The sequence below is a fragment of the Cygnus atratus genome, chromosome 3, assembly GCF_013377495.2.
Source record: "Cygnus atratus isolate AKBS03 ecotype Queensland, Australia chromosome 3, CAtr_DNAZoo_HiC_assembly, whole genome shotgun sequence".
NCBI lineage: Eukaryota > Metazoa > Chordata > Aves > Anseriformes > Anatidae > Cygnus > Cygnus atratus.
This window is the reverse complement of record NC_066364.1, coordinates 28,101,617-28,119,557: the sequence shown is the minus strand read 5'-3', so window position 1 is coordinate 28,119,557 and position 17,941 is coordinate 28,101,617. Positions and strand designations below refer to the sequence as shown.

General features: G+C 40.6%; 1 protein-coding gene across 2 annotated transcripts; it reads right to left on the bottom strand.

Annotated features, from left to right (window-relative positions):
* Positions 1–3,097: 3,097 nt before the first annotated feature.
* Positions 3,098–17,223, bottom strand: PTP4A1 (protein tyrosine phosphatase 4A1). 2 transcript variants are annotated; one of them, XM_035543067.2, is made up of 6 exons: positions 16,915–17,223; positions 9,150–9,695; positions 7,679–7,771; positions 7,209–7,339; positions 5,715–5,789; positions 3,098–4,700 (listed from the first exon to the last, which is right to left on the bottom strand). In XM_035543067.2, exons 2-6 carry the CDS (start codon positions 9,252–9,254, stop codon positions 4,583–4,585), a joined length of 522 nt encoding a protein of 173 aa, XP_035398960.1. In that variant the 5' UTR covers positions 9,255–9,695; positions 16,915–17,223; the 3' UTR covers positions 3,098–4,582. The 2 variants fall into 2 exon arrangements, with proteins under 2 accessions (XP_035398960.1, XP_035398959.1); XM_035543066.2 differs by having other exon boundaries at positions 9,150–9,698; positions 16,915–17,209.
* Between the last annotated feature and the right edge of the window lie 718 nt (positions 17,224–17,941).

Sequence of the window (17,941 nt, the reverse complement as noted above, 5' to 3'; positions counted from 1 at the left end):
GACATGGATGTATTAGAACGAGTCCAGAGGAGGGCCACAAAGACCATCAAAGGGTTGGAGTACCTCTCCTACAAAGACAAGGCTGAGAGTTGCGATTGTTCAGCCTGGAGAAGAGAAGGCTCCAGGGATACCTCACTTAAGCCTTCCATTATCTAAAGGGGGTCTACAGGAAAGTGGGGAGGGACTCTTTGTCAGGGAGTGTAGTGGTAGGACAAGGGGTAATGGCTTTAAACTAAAAGAGGGTAATTTAGATTAGATATTAGTAAGAAATTCTTCCCTCTGAGGGTGGTGAGGCAGTGGAACAGGTTGCCCAGAGAAGCTGTGGACGCCCCATCCCTGGAGGCGCTGAAGGTCAGAGATAGGATGGGGCTTTGAGCAACCTGGTCTGGTAGGAGATGTTCCTTACCATGGCCATGGCAGTGGGGTTGGAACTAGGTGATCTTTAAGGTCCCTTCCAATCCAAACCATTCTGTAGTTCTATGATAAATATTAACTACTTTTGAGTGCTGAGTCTGAAATGCTTTGGGACTGTTCAAAAATACGTAATACTATGTAACGTCAAATATGTTTTTACACTTTGATTAAAATTGACTAGTCAGCACTTCTGAGAATCAGATTCAAAAGAATCATATTTGACTTCATACATGATTTTGGATGCCTGGTCACAGAATATCTTGTTTCACTACCTTTCCCCAGCATCATTTAGGAAACACATGACAGAACAGTAGAGTCCATCAATTTTCTTCTGCAGTAATCGCAAGATCATACTCTCCCCCTCTCTAAATATTTACCATAGATATTTAACTTCTGCTACAATATGCTAAGGAATCTTGTAGGTAATACTACCATTTACAAACTATACTTACCCAGCCCATTCACAGTCCACTCGATGAAACACAGCCTAGTAGAAGAGAATGATATGCTATTGTGTAATTAAGTACTTCCAAGAAAATAGAAGCACTTAAGGAAAGGACAACATTCAAATGATTAGGATCACTATAAAATTACATGCAGCAGTAGGGCCTTCTCTTTCATGTGAGGTTTTAGCCTTAATTGAAGATACAGTAATTCCATTTAAGTTTCTTCCCTTTTATTTGGCAATTCATGTAAATTATACTGAATTTTAACTCACTTCATATTTTCATGTTATCTTCATATTTTGAGTATAGCCAACATTTTAGTGCCTAAAATCTACCAGAGTTGTTATGCAAAAGAAATGGTATTTTCCATTCCCTAGGGATTCACGTTCAGATATGATTAACATAGTACAGAAGTTGCTTGATCTTTGCTTGAAACTGATATCTACATGATGCAAAGTTTTCCTCTTTAGAGCAGTTTATGTGACTGATTAAACTCAGTAGTGGGCTTGACATAAACCAGTCCAGAGGACCAAGCTACCATCACAAACATGTTACAGCTCTCAAACTAAATGCAGTTTAAGATGTACTGGCATTGCACTAATGATTTAAGTAAAAAAAAAAATACAAGCATTTTACTAGGACTTACAGGAATACAAGTAAGCTAAGATATGCTAAGATATGTGAATAAATTACTTTTACCTTAGTTTGGATACCAATTTATATTGGATAACAATAGCCTGATGAACTCCTGAGTTATCAACTTTTTGTAGATTTGCAATTGTTCCCAAGACCGGACTATTTTGACAATCGAAACACTGATGACACTGGTCTTCATTCTAAAGGTCTCATTTCCTCAGACAAATGGACGTACAATCATGTATACACAGGAGTAATAAACCAATTAACCTAGAAAGTGTAGAGTTGTATCCTGTCAATTCTTATTTGCACAAAGCGGTAGCCCCTGTGCAACCAGTTATATTAAAACTGTTCAAGGACCAGTTTTATTCATTTAACAAAGCATGATTTGAATACAGAAGACAGCTATATTTACCCTAATAAATATTTGCAAAGTCTCTTCAGGTGGCAGGTGCCACAGTGATAGTAAGATACTAGAATATTCCTCTGTTCACTCAATGTTACCTTTTTCAGGAAGTATAAGATGATCCCAGTTCTGATGCACAAGGCTTTATTTTTTATTTTTTTGCCGGAAACAGTCTGACAAGACACAATAATTAAGGAGGAAAGAATGGATCAGCTTTGCTATAGGATCAGAAGATACTCTCCAGCGTCCCATCTCACTGCAAAACATGAATCCCCTGCAAGATTCTGGCTCTTGGTTTTCAGCTACCTCCTCTCTATTTTTTCCCCGACTTTTACATATAAAAGTGTTCAATTACTTTAGAATTTACTTTCATATAACTTTGAATTATGTTTGCAGTACAAGAAAGTGCCCTTAGCTTAGAAGACTTAATTACAGCAATTGAGCAGATGGAGCATTTCCAGCTTATCAGAAATTCATAAGGAAGCAGGTAAGTAGAAAGCTTACAGAATAGACTTTAACACCTTTAAGCTTGCCAATTTTTACGTTCTTGAAAATTGTATCTTGAAAATACAAGAAACATTAAGATTTATTCCTTTAGTCAAAATATTCTTTAAACCAAGTTTAATTTCCTCTTAAGAGTTTAATTTCCTACTGTACAGAACTCATGGCAAAGGTAAATTATATTCAGTTGCAGGCCTTTTTCAAACAACATAGAATTTCAAAGTGCTCTTTTTAATGAGACCACACCTCTCCAAAGTCCTTCTGAAGTCTCATTAAAGCTTCTGTTGTACATAGCATTTCACCTCACCTTTTAGAAAGCTAAGATATATTTAGCCACAACTTCAATTTTTGGGCAGACATATACCTGGTAAGAACAGCAGCCCAGCTGACTAATAAAGTCTTCCAGTTTCCATCAGGAAGTTAAATCACCACTATGGAAACCTGAAATTGCCTAAGTTTTAGGTTGCATAATTTTTGTAATACCTTCTGTTTGTACATAGCATTTCATTGTCAAGGCTGAGGCTATCACATAATTCACTACACATATCTGTAAAACTTAGATAACACTTATGAGTAGCATTAGTTTTATTACTCCTCTGTATTTATTGCATCATTTCAAGAACGTTAAGTTAGTAACTTACCTTAGTACTGGGGAAAGGAAGTCAAAAGTAAGCTCCATAAAGAAATAGCATACTTTCTACTATTAATTTTTGTCCACATTTATTTATGAGTAAAACAAACAGCAAACATTACAGCAAAGGGGACACAGGCCCAGATTTAAAAAAAACAGGTGCCTGGATAGATTCTGAATTTAGGCACCGTAAGATTGCTGACAAAGTACACAAGAAGTGAAAGTCATGAGTGTTTCAGCAAACTTTAAGTGCATTTCAGTATTTATTTAGATGTTTAAGCTCTCGCACTAGATTTTACAAGCTGGTGAACACTGGCAAAATTATTTCTCCCACAGAACTATAACCACACATTCCCAAGACAGTATAAATATATGGTTGAACTAACATTAATACACATCACCATTTTATCAATTACATAATAAAACAAATTATCAAGTATCCAAATATTAAGTTACGCAGCTTGAAAGGCATACAAAATATTACAGAGGTCTGCCCAAGTCATAGCAGAAACTCAAGGAGGGAAAAACAAAAGAAAAAAAAAATCACACTTTCAACAAAGCAATAGTTGGTAAACAACTTTCAATAGGTACAGAAAAAGAAACTACAAGATTTTTCAGAAATTTTCTGATTAAGAATTTTTAGCTACAATAACAAAGCATTTCTACGTTTTAAAAAAATATTTACTAAAGTAAAGGGCATATTCTATACTTCCTGCACAAGACAAAGGCAACATTTTACTAGAAATATTAAATAGCCCCTCCCAACCTTTTTAGGCCCTCTGTTAAGTTGCACATCAAGTGCCAACATTAATTTTACTGTAAGGCTTTTTGTCTGGAGACATTAAAGACTTGTGTGCTTCTGTACAATTTAAAAGATTTTCTACATGAGTAACCACAGAGTAATGATTTGTAAAATGGAGAGGTTCAGGTAACAGAAAGTACAGACACTGGAGAAAAAGTTGCTGTAATTCATAGTATTAAAAAAAACAGACTGTGCAAATCCTGATAATTCTAGTGCGATTGTGGGAGACGAAACATACAGTGAAGCAGGCAAGACTATCTTAGAGGCCATATTCTTCAATATTGAAATGACTAGAAAAAAAAAGTAAGGTCCAGATAAGCTGGTAGTTCTTAATTCATCAGAACTACGCTCATTTATAAGGAAAAACATATAGCTGATATGCTGGGTATTTTGGCACCTAATCTCTCTACGGATTGATTTACTTTAGTACCCCAATTTTTAGTAGTAGAAACTAGGTGGGTAAGACTCAATGGCATGATTAAAGGATATTTGAACTGGTAATTAATAAACAAGGAGACAGCTCAGACAGCTCAGGGTACAGCAAAAACATTTACTGGGTCTCCAAACAGTTGAGTATTTATCTAAACATACAGTTGCATTTCTACTAAGCTTTTAGCCTATTAATTACTCCTAAGGAAGCTTCCTTTACTACTAAAAAATATCAGACCCATGTCTTTGGCATGCAGTCTGCTTAAATCTTAGTTCCCATCCTTTAATCCTAAAATAGTAGCATAGGCTGTTGGGCTTTACTGAATGCAACAGTTATTTCGGTGACCATTGGAGTCTTTAAAACGGAGGCGCATCTTGGGGCGGTACTTCTCCAAGTACAGAAGTTGCTTGCTGTTAAAAGCTCCACGACGCTTCCTAAATGAAAGAAAAAGTATCTTAAAATATTAAACTACTGCCCAGTGAAATAATACCACCCATCGGAGAAAAATATTTTTAGGTCACTTGAAAAAAATACCATTAAGTCAGGACTGTAATGAAAATAACAGTAATTAAAAGTTAAGTGCCAGGAAAGAGGGTGGTAGCTTCCTTTCACAAATACCTCATTGGACCACATAGTATTTTAGATAGTGTTTTCACCTCTGATATATACAAGACAAAGATCTTGCATAAGATCTTTAGAAGAAACTTCAAAAGAAAGCTACAGAGAGCAGATCTGAGATTGTCTCCTCCTTAAACAAGTTAAAGTTATTCAATCTCTTAAAATAATTAAGAATACTACAATATTAAGAGAATACTTAGTATTATAAGTTGAACTTTCTTGGTTCTGCTCAAATCAAGAGCCTATGGAAGAGCTACATTTTCATTTATTCTTTGGAATGTGTACCAGGCTTCATATTCCTCACTTTGTATATACCAGCCTGAAGATGTGCAAGCTGAACATAATTCCTTAAAGGCTTGGCAATTATACAAGTATTTTGCTATTTTTAGTTTGCAATAAACCCTCTTTAAAATATAAATGACATCTAGAAAGTTAGCGCATCAAGACTAAAATTGTTCTCATTCAACTTGCATGTAGGCACAAAAAATACAAGGAAATACTCTTCTTAGGTAGACTACCAGAAAAAAACATGGGGAAAAAACTGTTTAGGACACTTTGATCTAATAAAGAAAGAAGCCACAAATGTGAATGAATGAATGTTAGCTCCAGCTAGTAGACAGAACCTAAGTTTCAAAGGTGTTGTGCCTCTCATGAGGAAATACCCATCCCACAGGTCAAGTCTTACAACACTGACTGTTATGGAGAATGTTTGTTATAAGAGAAGTCTGAACTTTTTAAAGATCAACAAACAAGAATTTAGAATTCCCTGCAGTACCCAAGGATATGTCAGTGTGTTATATCTTGGAAACAGATGTTAGCTTCATACTTACTGTCTTATAAACTGCACTGCATCTTCATACTTCATTCCACATTCTATCAGTGCAAGAGCAACTAAGACTGGAGCTCTAGTAAAAAAAAAATTGTTCAATTTAGCATTTACCAGTGCATACTCAGGAAAGAATTATACTTCTCTCACTTCTTCCCTGGAGAAGCAAAAAAGACATGCAAAGGACAGAAGAGAAAGCTAAGAAAGATGGAAAGGTTTTCTACATAACTGGGCAATTATACCATGTTTTCAAGCTACGTATTGCCCTTAAAAAAAAAAAAGGAAGAATTAGCTTTAGTTAACCTTAGTTTTGTTCACCTGACTTCAGGTATATGGGAAGACAGCAGGAAGAAATTGTAAGTTATTCCACCCAAGCCAAGGATTTCCTTGCTTGCTAAAGTGTTCTTCATCCGACAGAATACTGTCTTCAGTTAAGAAAGCCTGGCACAAATTAACTCAAAGATTAACAACGTATGGTTCCATTTATTTATTTTTTTAAGAAAGAGCCACATGCAAGACAGAAAAAACACGCCATATTGCAGCAAAAGGTATGCGCACCTAATAACAAGCTTACAAAATGGTTTTATATGTTCAAGGATTTAATAAGCCTTACATGGTAAGTTACGAACTTTTTTTTCCAACTAGTTAACCAACAAATTTTGAGGGGGAAAACCAGATATATCACTTGTTTCGGTGGCATTCAGCACTACAGTCAACTCATGCGAAGCCATAATGCAAGAAGTGGATAAGCCATGCCAAGACCAGAAACCTCCATTTTATTTTATATTGAAAATGCTGAAACCAATGGCTAAAATATTTCAGCTACCTTTTGAGGAGACTTATTTCTAGGTAGTCTAAAAAAGTAACAGAAAAAACATTGTGTCTTCAGAACTGTTAGAGCTGTATTTAAGAGTCCCAGCAGACAGAAGAAGCAGGGTTAGTAGGGTATTTAGCTTCATCTGTGTAAATTTGGAGGCTCAGAGTTAAAAGTGTGACACTGAAACAGAGCTTCCAGACTTTGGAAAACAACCAAATATCTGGTGAGTTAAAGTTGTTCTTGATATGCCAAAACACTGCACTCATTTGGGGCTAATGGCTATAGTATCCCCGTTACCAGGAAACTGGCAATACTGCTGCAATAGGGATGGAAAAAGACATATAGATGAGAATCAATAAAGAACAAATCCATACAGAAAAGGAAGACTGTAGCAAGACAAAAAATATCAGTGGGATACTCATTAATATGCTTGGTATAGGAATGTAGTTTTTTACTTCATTTAGTAATTCAATAGCTGTGATAACAGCACAATCTTTTGACTAATATAATTCCTATATATTACATACAACAGTTTGCTGTCATTTAACTTACTTGAGTGTGATCTTATTCCAATGCTGGATCTGTGACTATTTTACATTTGCCTCAACTAAACTTTTGTACTAAATATTCAGAAGTCTGACTAGAGATGACAATTCAACAGATCTTTAAAACTTTACCCACCGTCCCAGACCAGCAACACAGTGTACAGCAATACAACAACCAGGTTCTTCACGAAATTTAACTTTAAGGAGGTTTAGCCAATCATCAACAATCTGGTTGGATGGTGGAGCACCGTCATCAAAGGGCCAGTCCTATAATATAACATGACACATGCATAAATACACAGAAGATGCAACTCTTACTGTTTTGTGCATAAAAAAGTAGTATGCATAATTGACAAAAGAGCTGACAAGGTAAGGGAACCACTCAAATTTATGTTTTTCTAAAAATATAAGCATAGCAACATTAGGAGTATATTCCTCTCAATCTGTTTCATTGAGCAAAGGCATTTGCACAAAAACTGTTTTTTTTCTCCTAACAGAAGAGGTCTATGGAGCTTTTGCTGCTAGAATATGCTTATAGAGTAAATTAAGCCGGTGACTAACAACTATAAACTTTAAGTGTAAAAAAGCATCTGCTACACTACTTACCAAAACCTGAATGCCTTCTTTTTCCACCGGAGCAGTGTCATAAGTAGCTTCACACACTCTTACCACTGTGGTAACACCATATTTCTTAAGTTCCTAGGGAGTGAAAAGAACCATTTTAAGAGTAAACTGACTTATTTTCTCAACAGGTTTGCTTATTAACTTAACATATCTGAAGTGTTTGTTGTTTCTGTTGTTTTGTTTTAAGTCAGATCCAGATACATACTGATGAAATAAGCAGTAAGCTTCAAAAGATTACTCCTTTTAAAGGAACAGTTAGCTTCCTGGTTAGCTATATACTTCACTAAAGCATTCTAAGTGATGCTAAGATCTTCCCCTTTGCACATACTATTTAAAACTAGCAGTTTATATCTAACACGCCTTACTGATAAGAATTGTGAGCATAGGACAATAAATCATTCCAGTTCATGGGTTTTCATAATTTGAGAATAAAAAAAATGAACATTTTACTATTAACCCTCATTTATGAGGGATTGCACAACAGTGCAATCACACTTCATTTTCCCTGCAAAAACCCATCATTCACGCTGTCATGTGAAATGAACACTTCGTCTAGCTGTGAGAGTATAAAAAAATGTATTAACTCACTGTGTTTCTTGTAAATTAGCCCATACTGAATGCATATATAAAACAGAGGTATGACAGAAAGACCTTAAATCTTGCTAATAAGATTGCATTACAAACTCAAACCTCACCTACAGGTAACTCTGGAGGAAGGCATTTTTAGCATACACTTCACTGTACACCTTTATGCCTCCAACATGCTAGCTGCAAGGTTCAGATGAAAGATTCAGATACTAGCAATATATGCAAAGACATGCTTTAGCTGGGAAAGAGTTTCAGCACATACTGAAACACTTAAGTAGCATCAACAACTCAGGATGCAGAACAAATTTACTACCATAAATTTCAGTCATGTAAACACTGACACCTAAGAGGATTGTATTAAGCTACACTAGAACCATTATCTACTAATACTGAAAGGAAACAGGCAGCGAAAGCACATTGTGATTCTATTATTTGTTCCGAAGTTTCTAGTCTACAATCTATACTGAATTATTCTCTTTATAACCAGTACTGCAATAAAGGCAAGGAAATGTTATACTGCTTAGATGAATCTGAACATGGGTTCCCATCACTAGCAGATTCTAGTTCTACAGAACTCAGACAGACCATTCCTGATTACACTCCTAAGCAGTGTACTAAATACTAGACAACAATTATTTCCGTGCTTCACTTTCAGAAGTATGCTTTGGTGAAGGCCAAAGTCTCCAAGTAGATTTGTCTGTGAAGCGTGGCACTGCTACTTAAAATGAGTTAACATATGAACAGTCTCATTACTGCTTCATACAGACTCTGCAGTTATCAAATACTCAAGAAGGAAATTGTTAGTATAGCATGCTGTTGAGGCATAAATAAGAATACATCAGTAAGAACTCCGGCCCAACCTTACCTCTATAAATTTGTTTAAGGTTGCATTGGTTGGATTGTGTGTGATTAGGAATCTCATGTTCTTGTAGGTGATTTCCACAGGAGCTGGGCGGTTCATTCGGGCCATATTAATTTAGTTAAACATGCAACAAGATTATGAAAGGATTCAAAAAAATCTAATACAGAAGTGATGTAGAGAAACTGAAGTCTACTTCACTATACTCCACGTGAAATTCTCAGTGCTTCGAAGTATGAAGTTGGGAGCAATGGGAAATGAAATGAACCTCCTAACAAGAAGCAGCAATTCTTCAATCCAGTAATACTGAGGCAAAAGAAAGGCAGTGCACTGAGGTTTACCCCATCCAGGTCTGAATTCTTTTGTTAAATGCTCTGCCAATTTCAATTCAATACTTCTTATCCTGGTCAACCACTCTTAGGGGGGCTTCTTGGTGGAGTAGTAATGAATTTCTACAGTTCACTTGTCTGCATAGAGGTCGTGCTGTGCCTGGCAGTAGTCTCCACTGCCCTTCAGAAACTCCATAAATGTGTGACCAAGAACACCACAGAACTGCTGTAAAGAAAAAGGAGAAAAAAGCGAAATGAGCATATGTGAGATAAGGTTATTTTTAAGACAATACGCATTATAAACTGAATAAATGAAAGGAGAAAGACCAAGTTTCACATGGTTTATTCTTTAAATCCAAGAATTTGATTTGCATAAAAATCCTGTTACCTTCCTTGACAAAGAAACTAACTGTTTACTAGAAAGTCAATATATTTATTAAAACAAAGTTACTATATCAAGTAGTTTTAATACTGAAGATTTAAATATTTTCAAGTATAAACTCAAAAGTGCTAACTTAGCAAGAAAATATGAAGTTTTAAGAACTCCCAGTGTACGTATCTTCTACTGCAAATTAAGAAATATCACAACACCTACTAAAGTTACACTGACCTTAAGCAGCCACACAAAGACACACATGAGATTCCTTAAACATTCACTCTGAATATTCAGACAACTACTGTTTAAACCAAACTACCATTCTCTACACAGAGACAGAATAACTTGCCTTAAAGGCTAATGCAATGGACAGACTTTGCATGTAAGAACCATTAATTCACATACAGAATAGCCAGTTAAAAAAGAAAAAAACACCTTGGAAATGCAGGAGGCCTTGAAAGCAAACCCCAAAACCTTCGTGGCCTAACAAAATATCACAAGCTTTGAAACACGTTTTGAGACTTAAAGCACGCAGACTTCTAAAGGAACATTTCACATACTTAAGGATGAAGACATAGCAGCTTTTATCTACACTTAATTGCCTTTCCGCACCATTGCTTTATTACTATATCAAGATAGTGGTTATACTCTAGCTAAAAAAATATGAAGGCAAGTTTATTGAGTAGGTTATTCCTGCCCAGTAGCCTGCTATTTTCCTAAGATTAAATTTGCATATAAAGTTACTGCAAGATGCACAATCAGGAAGTAGATAGCTGATGAACTGCCATGAGTTATGCGGTCATTTGCAGATGTTGCTGTGAATATGATCCAAGAATACGTGCTTTCATGCACTCTGGAAGCTTATGGCACAGGAGTTAGTTTCGTGCCCAGTCACAGTGGCAGTGCTGGTGATGATACCCAGAAGGCCCCTTCTACCTAGGGAACAGAAGGGAAGAAGAAAGTTTTGTTTCCCAAAAGGATAGATACAAGCTGAAACAGATGCTCACGAATTATTCTTAGGTATAATGAGAAACATCACCAACCCTACAACTTCTCAGGAAAAATGAAGTATGCTGGCCAGTCAACTTCAAACACTGGAAGGAATTCAAACATTTTTAAGTCCAAACAAAATATCATCCAACATACTTTGGGAAGGGGTTAGCTGAGCATGCAATATTACAGAATTACTATCAGCGACTCACTGTTTTAAATGGGATTTTTGGTAGGCTGGGAAATCTTTGCCTTCAAAAATCTACTTACTAGAAAAATATACAATGTAGGTAAACTGTAGCAATATTCAGATATTTTTTTAACCACAAACTCCATGCATCCATCCATGTATATGATCATGGCAAGCACGCATGAGAAAATAAGCAACAGCATTTCAGTGCTCCTACACTCAACTTTCTTTCAAATAACCATGAAAGAACCAGCCTGAAAAGCAGCCCAACCACAAGAAAGCAAATTCAAAAGATGAGAACCTAAAGAAAACTGCACAATAAAGCCTGACAACTGCCAATGTCTTAAAACACTGTTGAAAAGGGCAGAAAGAAAAAGCTACATGCAAATAATTGAAGTTTGCTAGTTGCCATCCAGGATTTAGAGTCCCACCAAGACCCCACTGCAGACACTAAACCATATCCAGGAAGACTACAGCAAGCATATTCATAACAATGGTGAGTATTAAGCAGAAGTCACAACAGATCAAATGACCTAACAATTGCTGGTTTTCCTAAGATGCCTCCCAGCAGCACAGGAGTTCTCCAAGTGCTCTATGCTTTTAAAGAACTGCAACAATGTTTTATGTTGCAGGCAGGGCTTTGCTCCATTCCTAAGCCCAGAGGAGAGGAAGTTCTTGTAACAGGGAAAAGTCATTCCAGTTTATACTGTAGCAGAGATGAACCATACAGTTATCAAGTACCTTTACAAAAAGCACACCAAATGCCTCCCCTTGTCCTTTTCGCATTTTCAGACAGCTTTTTGTTAACAATTTTTAAGGATGCACCATACTGGCTTAAAAACAAGACAAAAAAAACAGCTGCTAACCAATATGACAAACTAGTTAGCAGAAAGAGCACAAAAACAGCTGCACACACGCATTGCTGCTGTTCCAGAGGTACTATCATCACCATTTTAATGAAGACTAGAGGATTAATTCTCCAAGTAATTGGCAAATTTATTTGTGATGTAACCTGAGATCTTGAAATAAAATAAGCATAAAAAAGGAGCACGAAGGATCCCTCGAAAAGTTAAAGGGCGACAGAGTAACAGTAACCAGCAGAACGTGAGGAATTTCAAGCATCATCAACATACCACCCATACCAGCAAAAGGTAGATAGTGCACTAAAGAGTTCTAGGACCAGACTTACGGAACACCTAAAATAGCAACTGAGGACTGAAGAGGGCTTATTTAAAGTCACTTTCAATTAGTTTAAGAAGCAGAATGCCAGAAAGGCACAGGACAGCTTTAAGCAGATCCATCTGCACAAGGTCTTACACTGCTTTTCTCATGTGCTGGCAGATCTCAAGTTTATCTCTTTGTAAGTCTTCTAAGACAAGCTGGCCATTTTCTCCAGTAGAGGATGAGGGAGAGAAAAGTGTCAGAAACAGAAATAACAGAGCATAAACGTGAGCTCGAAATTATGAGACAGAATTGGGTCACTAGGGTAAAGAAAAGGTTTTTCAATCCACAAGATGAAGAATTTAGAGGGAAAGGAACACAGAGGAATCAGAAACAAGGCAGCACGACCCCATACGGGGGCAGGTAGGAAGTAAGAAGCCATTGGGTTTCATCTAGTCTAGTGGTTTGGCTGCCCTCAGTGCGCTCCTGGGAGTACTCAATATAAAGCAGACAAACACATCGCAGGGGTAAAGAGGAGGGCAGGCAGCAGAGCACTTGTTAAACAGCAACGCCTCCTTTTTCAAAGCAGATTGTTAATCACATCCAGAAACTGCGTTCACAATTCAAATTATACAAAGTTGAAGGGACTACATTACACGATGTTAAGTTTGAGTTCTCTGTGCAATTAACCCCTACAAATGGATTCATTTCTTTAATACTGACTTAGCAGTTAGCAATTAGACACATCAGCACCTTACTAATTCAGAGAAGTAAGGACCTAACTAAGCATGCATTTCATTCTCACTGTTTGCCTTGGCAACAGCTGCTGCCACATTATAAAGGAGCAAAGCTCTCATTTTCCTTTGATGAGTATGCCGTCTCTTCTCATCACTGTTAGCTGGAAAGCTCCATGTGCAGACTGATTCCTTAACGCTGCAATAGTCTGTACTATGCTAAGATAGATTTTGCCAACCTAGTTTAGGTCTGTTCCAGGAGTCAAGTTAAAATTACAGACAAGTATATCGGCATGCTATTTGTGTTAGGACATTAAGCTGGAGTACAAGGTTTCATACGTCTTCAGCAAAAAGATCTGGAAGACAAAAAGTCAGCTATAAACACGCTGTTGCAGTAATTAACACCACCTCATGCTTGGTGAGAACTCAAATGACTTCAGCAACTTTCAAAACGCTTGGAAGTACAGTTTAAGTCACTATATTGTTTGAGGCAGTTAGTTATTTGGTAGGTGATTTATCAAAAAATCAAGATACTATAGAAAAGCATAAGGCTGCAAAAGTGAAACCCAAATGCATGCTGTTGTATACAGAAGCTTAACAGAATGATACCAACAAATAGTTTGTACTGTTAATTTGGGTACTCCTTCACATGGCTTTCCATTTCAAAGTGAGCTATCCTTGAGGAAATTAACACCGAAGGATTTTTGGTGATGACAGCAGCAGTTTCTATTAGTAACAGAAAGCCATGCTACATTTAGACTCTCAGATCCATCAAGACTTGGAAAACAAAATGAAGGTTAATATGCCAAGACCTCCTATTAAAAGGAGGTATCCTGTCCAATAAGGGACAAAGTCATCTAAATTATGATTGCTCCATCTATCACATATGCTAGAAGAAATTACAGAATAATTATTCAAGCAAGAGAAAGACATCTCATAAAGAAAAGCTTTAATTCACACTCTTCTTTGGGACAGGAAGCTAAATTATTTGTCTTTGCTGACAGGAAGATTCAAACGTCAATTCTGTTCGAAACAATCATTTACATCTGGCAAAAAGTGCTTACAAAAAATGTGTTAGATTGGTACCACTATGTGGAAACGGAAGACCTGTAAGGTTATCCCATGCCAGTGACATTCTTGTTCAAAACCTGGTAGCACCTTTAGAAGTGTGCAAACAGAAGCACTTGTCTACACGGCTGCATGGCACTTCACTTTCAGAAGATGCATAAGATGGCTCTCAGCTGCTCAACCCACCTGCTCCTACACTGAACATTTATGTCCAGAATCAACTACGTGGGCATCACATTCTCTGAATCCAGACTTACTACTTTCAGTAACACTTTGGTACTGAAACTACAGAATAAAAGCTAGAAAACTGAACTTCATTACAATGTGTCAGTGCCTACAATTGTTCTAACTTGCTACTTGGTAAAAAGTTACTGAAAAACACTTGTGTAAGTATCCTGACTTTCTCTTACTAGGCAAGGCCTAAGTGGTAACAAAGGCAGGCGCAAAGAAGTGGGAGAGAAAGGGGTACTAACTGCAGAGCCATTACATAAAGTGATGGCACACCTTCATTAGGTATTGTTGACAAGATTCATCTTCCATCTACAGGGTACACAAACACCTGTGTTATGATATCCACAATGACAGGGCTATCCATTTTGGCTCACAGAAAGCAACTCACAGCCTAAGAAAATACACTTGCATATCACAAACAAGAGATGCCAAGGGTTTATCACAAATTCGTTACAACATGCTCCACAAAGGAAGGACATTTCTTGTGGTTAAAGCATGCAGTTCAGGGGAAGAAAAAAATTATCTTAAAACTTCCTGTATAACAAGTCAATGCAACTTCAACAGATGATGAAACCAAGGCCTTGTGACTATATTCCCAGTTCTCCTACTTGCACCATGAAAGAACACGAAAAAAAGCCTTAATTCCCTATTGGGGAAAGCAAGACATGACAGTCCAATTCCACCCCTTTTCTAATGCATCCTCTGAGTTTCTGAAAGCGAGGAAGGCCAGACTCAAAAATGACTTAACACTTCTGTTGCTTAAACAGCAAACTACATAGTTCCTGTCATTCTACTCAAAATTTACTCCATTATGTTTTAAGCATATACAGGCAAGAACAGTTATTGCTGTATTTTAAGTGTAATACAAGTCTCAAAGAAGAAGCTGCATCTGTGAAAGAAGCTGTAAGAAGTTAGGGATCTACTCGTAACAGTTACCTTTTTTATTGATCTTATAGAATGAGTTTTATTTCTTTAAATAACAGGTATCTACAACTAGCTTAGAATTCAGTAATACCCTAATCTGGTAGTTCTGGTTAATCTTTAAGAGAAGTGATCACTTACAGTCAGCCTACACACTGGGATAGATCCAGCATTATTACGTGTTATGTCTCTGTCATAATAAAAAGGTTTCACAAGATAGGATTTATTAGATAAGATTAAGTTTTATTTATTTACTGCTATACTGACACGTTTAATTTCACTAAGACAATGATATCCTTCTCCCTTAGCCCCTGCTACAACTGTCACTCATTTTTCTTCCTCATTCTCACATTTCCTCCCTGTGCAATTTCTGCATTCTTTCACATTTTTCCCCTGAAACAATGCCGCTCCTGTACGACAATTTCAAAGCACTCTGCCATTCCATTGGTATAGTAACAAGAGCTGACATTTAAGTGTCATCTTCACGTTTTTTTGATCTGACAGTTTAATGAAGTTACAAGGAGACATTGTTCGTACTTCTGAGTCACTGCTTTGGCGACTCCGCAGACACAGGTAGACATATTGGGAAGTTGTCTCCGGCAGCAACAAGGCACACCAGGATCGCTGAACACAGTGCCAGCTCAGGGGATTTGCTGTGCACACAGCTGGCGACCAGACTAAGAGCTGCACACGAATGATCGTGCTTCTACTACTACGAGCTGATAGCAACCTGATTTTGATCATGTTTTGCTTGCTTGCAGAGGGCGTACCACCACCTGCCAGCTTTGTGGCGTTGCTGCTTTAACACACAGCATGCTCTGCGGTCACGGAAGTTAAGCAACAGAGAGATTACGAGGACAGGGGAAGAAAACAACACAAAGAAAGGTCTTAACGACAGGTTCCGGCAAAATTCATGGATTTTATTACGCTCGTGAGCTTGTAACCGTGAAGCGGCAGGCTGCTACGGCAGCACCCGCTCAAACGTGCCTTTGGCCGGGTCCTCTGCAGCCTCCTCTTCCCTTCGAGGAGCCGGCCAGGCGTTCAGCCCGCTCCCAGCCTCGTTCCATGAAGGCTCCGCGTCCCGACAGCCGCAGCCCGGCCGAGACAAAGCGCGGCCGCCCCGCCGCCCTCACGGCCTCCCTCATGGCCGCCCCGCCGCCCTCATGGCCGCCACGCACGTGCCTGCCGCCGCGGGGCCCGCCGCCATGGCTCCCTCCCTGCCTCCCTCCCTGCCTTCGCCCACGCGGCCGGACAAGCCGAGGCTTGTCCCAGCGCCCGGCGGGCCCGGGGCCGCTCTGAGCGCTGCGTTAAGCCGCCGGGGGGCCGCCTCCTCCTCCTGCCGGGTCGGAGCCGCGCTTCCCTCCGGCTCCCGCCGCGGAGCCATCTTGTCCCCCGCAGCCGCCGCCCGGCCCCGGCCTCCCCCCGGCAGGGGGCTCCCGGCCCCCGCCGCGCCGCGGGCCTGCCACAACGCCGGGGCGCTGCGGTGCCCGCACCGGGAGCCGCCGCCGCCGAGCTTCCAACGCGGTGAAGAGCAGCGGACAGGTCAACCCATCCTCTGGCGGCGCGGCGAGGGCGAGCCTGTCCCGGCTGCCCTGCGGCCCGCCCGGGCGCCAGAACAAAGGAGACAACATGGAGGAGACGGAAGGGGCCTGGGAGGGCGGGGGGAGAGGAGAGGGAGAGGCGCCGAGCCCGGCACGCCCGGCGGGGCGAGGGTCCGCGGGCAGCGTGTGTGTCAGTGTGCGGGGGGGCGTCGCGTCGCGGCGGCACTCACAGGAATATGGTTACTCATTGAAGACTGTAGCCTGATCATACAGCCGGGGTGCGGGCGCCACCGCCGGGGGCAGGAGGAGCAGAAGCAGGAGGACGCGGAGGCGCTGGAGGCCGCGGAGCTGCCGGAGGGGGTTCGGCGGCGGAGCGGGGCTGGGGCATACAGCTGCGGCGGCGGCGGGCGGCTCTGCAGGCTGGCGCGGCGCGGACGCGGCGGCACAAGGGGGGAGCCTGGGCGCCGCCTCCTGCACTAGCGCCGCGGGGCCCGCCCCTCGCCGGCGCCCGGCCGCGACGAGCGTGGCGCTCGCCCAATCGGAGGCGCCGCCTGCGCGGAGGGGGCGGGAGCGGCGCCGCCCGCGGGGCGGGGCTTCAGCGGGCGGGGGCGGGAGGGCGCCGAGAGGCGGAGGCAGCCGGCGGGAACCGGTTGCTGAGGGAGAGGGGCGGGGGCAGGGCCCGGCGCGATTGCGCCTCGCCTACAGGGGCGGGGAGCGCCGCCCCCGGCCGCTGCGGAGAGGAGGGTGCCCGAGGGAGGCACCGGCGGTGTTAGCGACGGGTCTGACCGCGGAGGTAGAGGCGGCTCCCAGCCGGCACCGTCAGCCGGGGAAACACCTCATGTGGGGTAGCTCTGCCTGAGGTGACAGGCTGTGTGAGGCAGTGCCTGCTGCATCCGACTCGTTAAACCTTTCTTCTGCGTAGTGCGTTATTGCAGATCAGCAATATCCTGCTCTGACAGACCTGTGTCTTATCTAAAAAATAAACAACTCAGTTCTAAGTCTTGCCTGTTTTATATTAAATTGCACAAAGGCATGGCGCCTCCCTGGAGGTGCTCAAGACCAGGTTAGATGAGGCCCCGAGCAACCCTGTCATGATCTTCGATGATCTGCGAGGTCCTTTCCAACCCAAACCATTCTATGATTTCATGATGCCTGGTTTTGCCTAAATTTTCTATTTTTGTATACCCTCCATGGCATATTCACAGTCTTTGTTCTGTTTTTTGATAACTTGTATATAAAAGAGGTGTTACTTGGAAG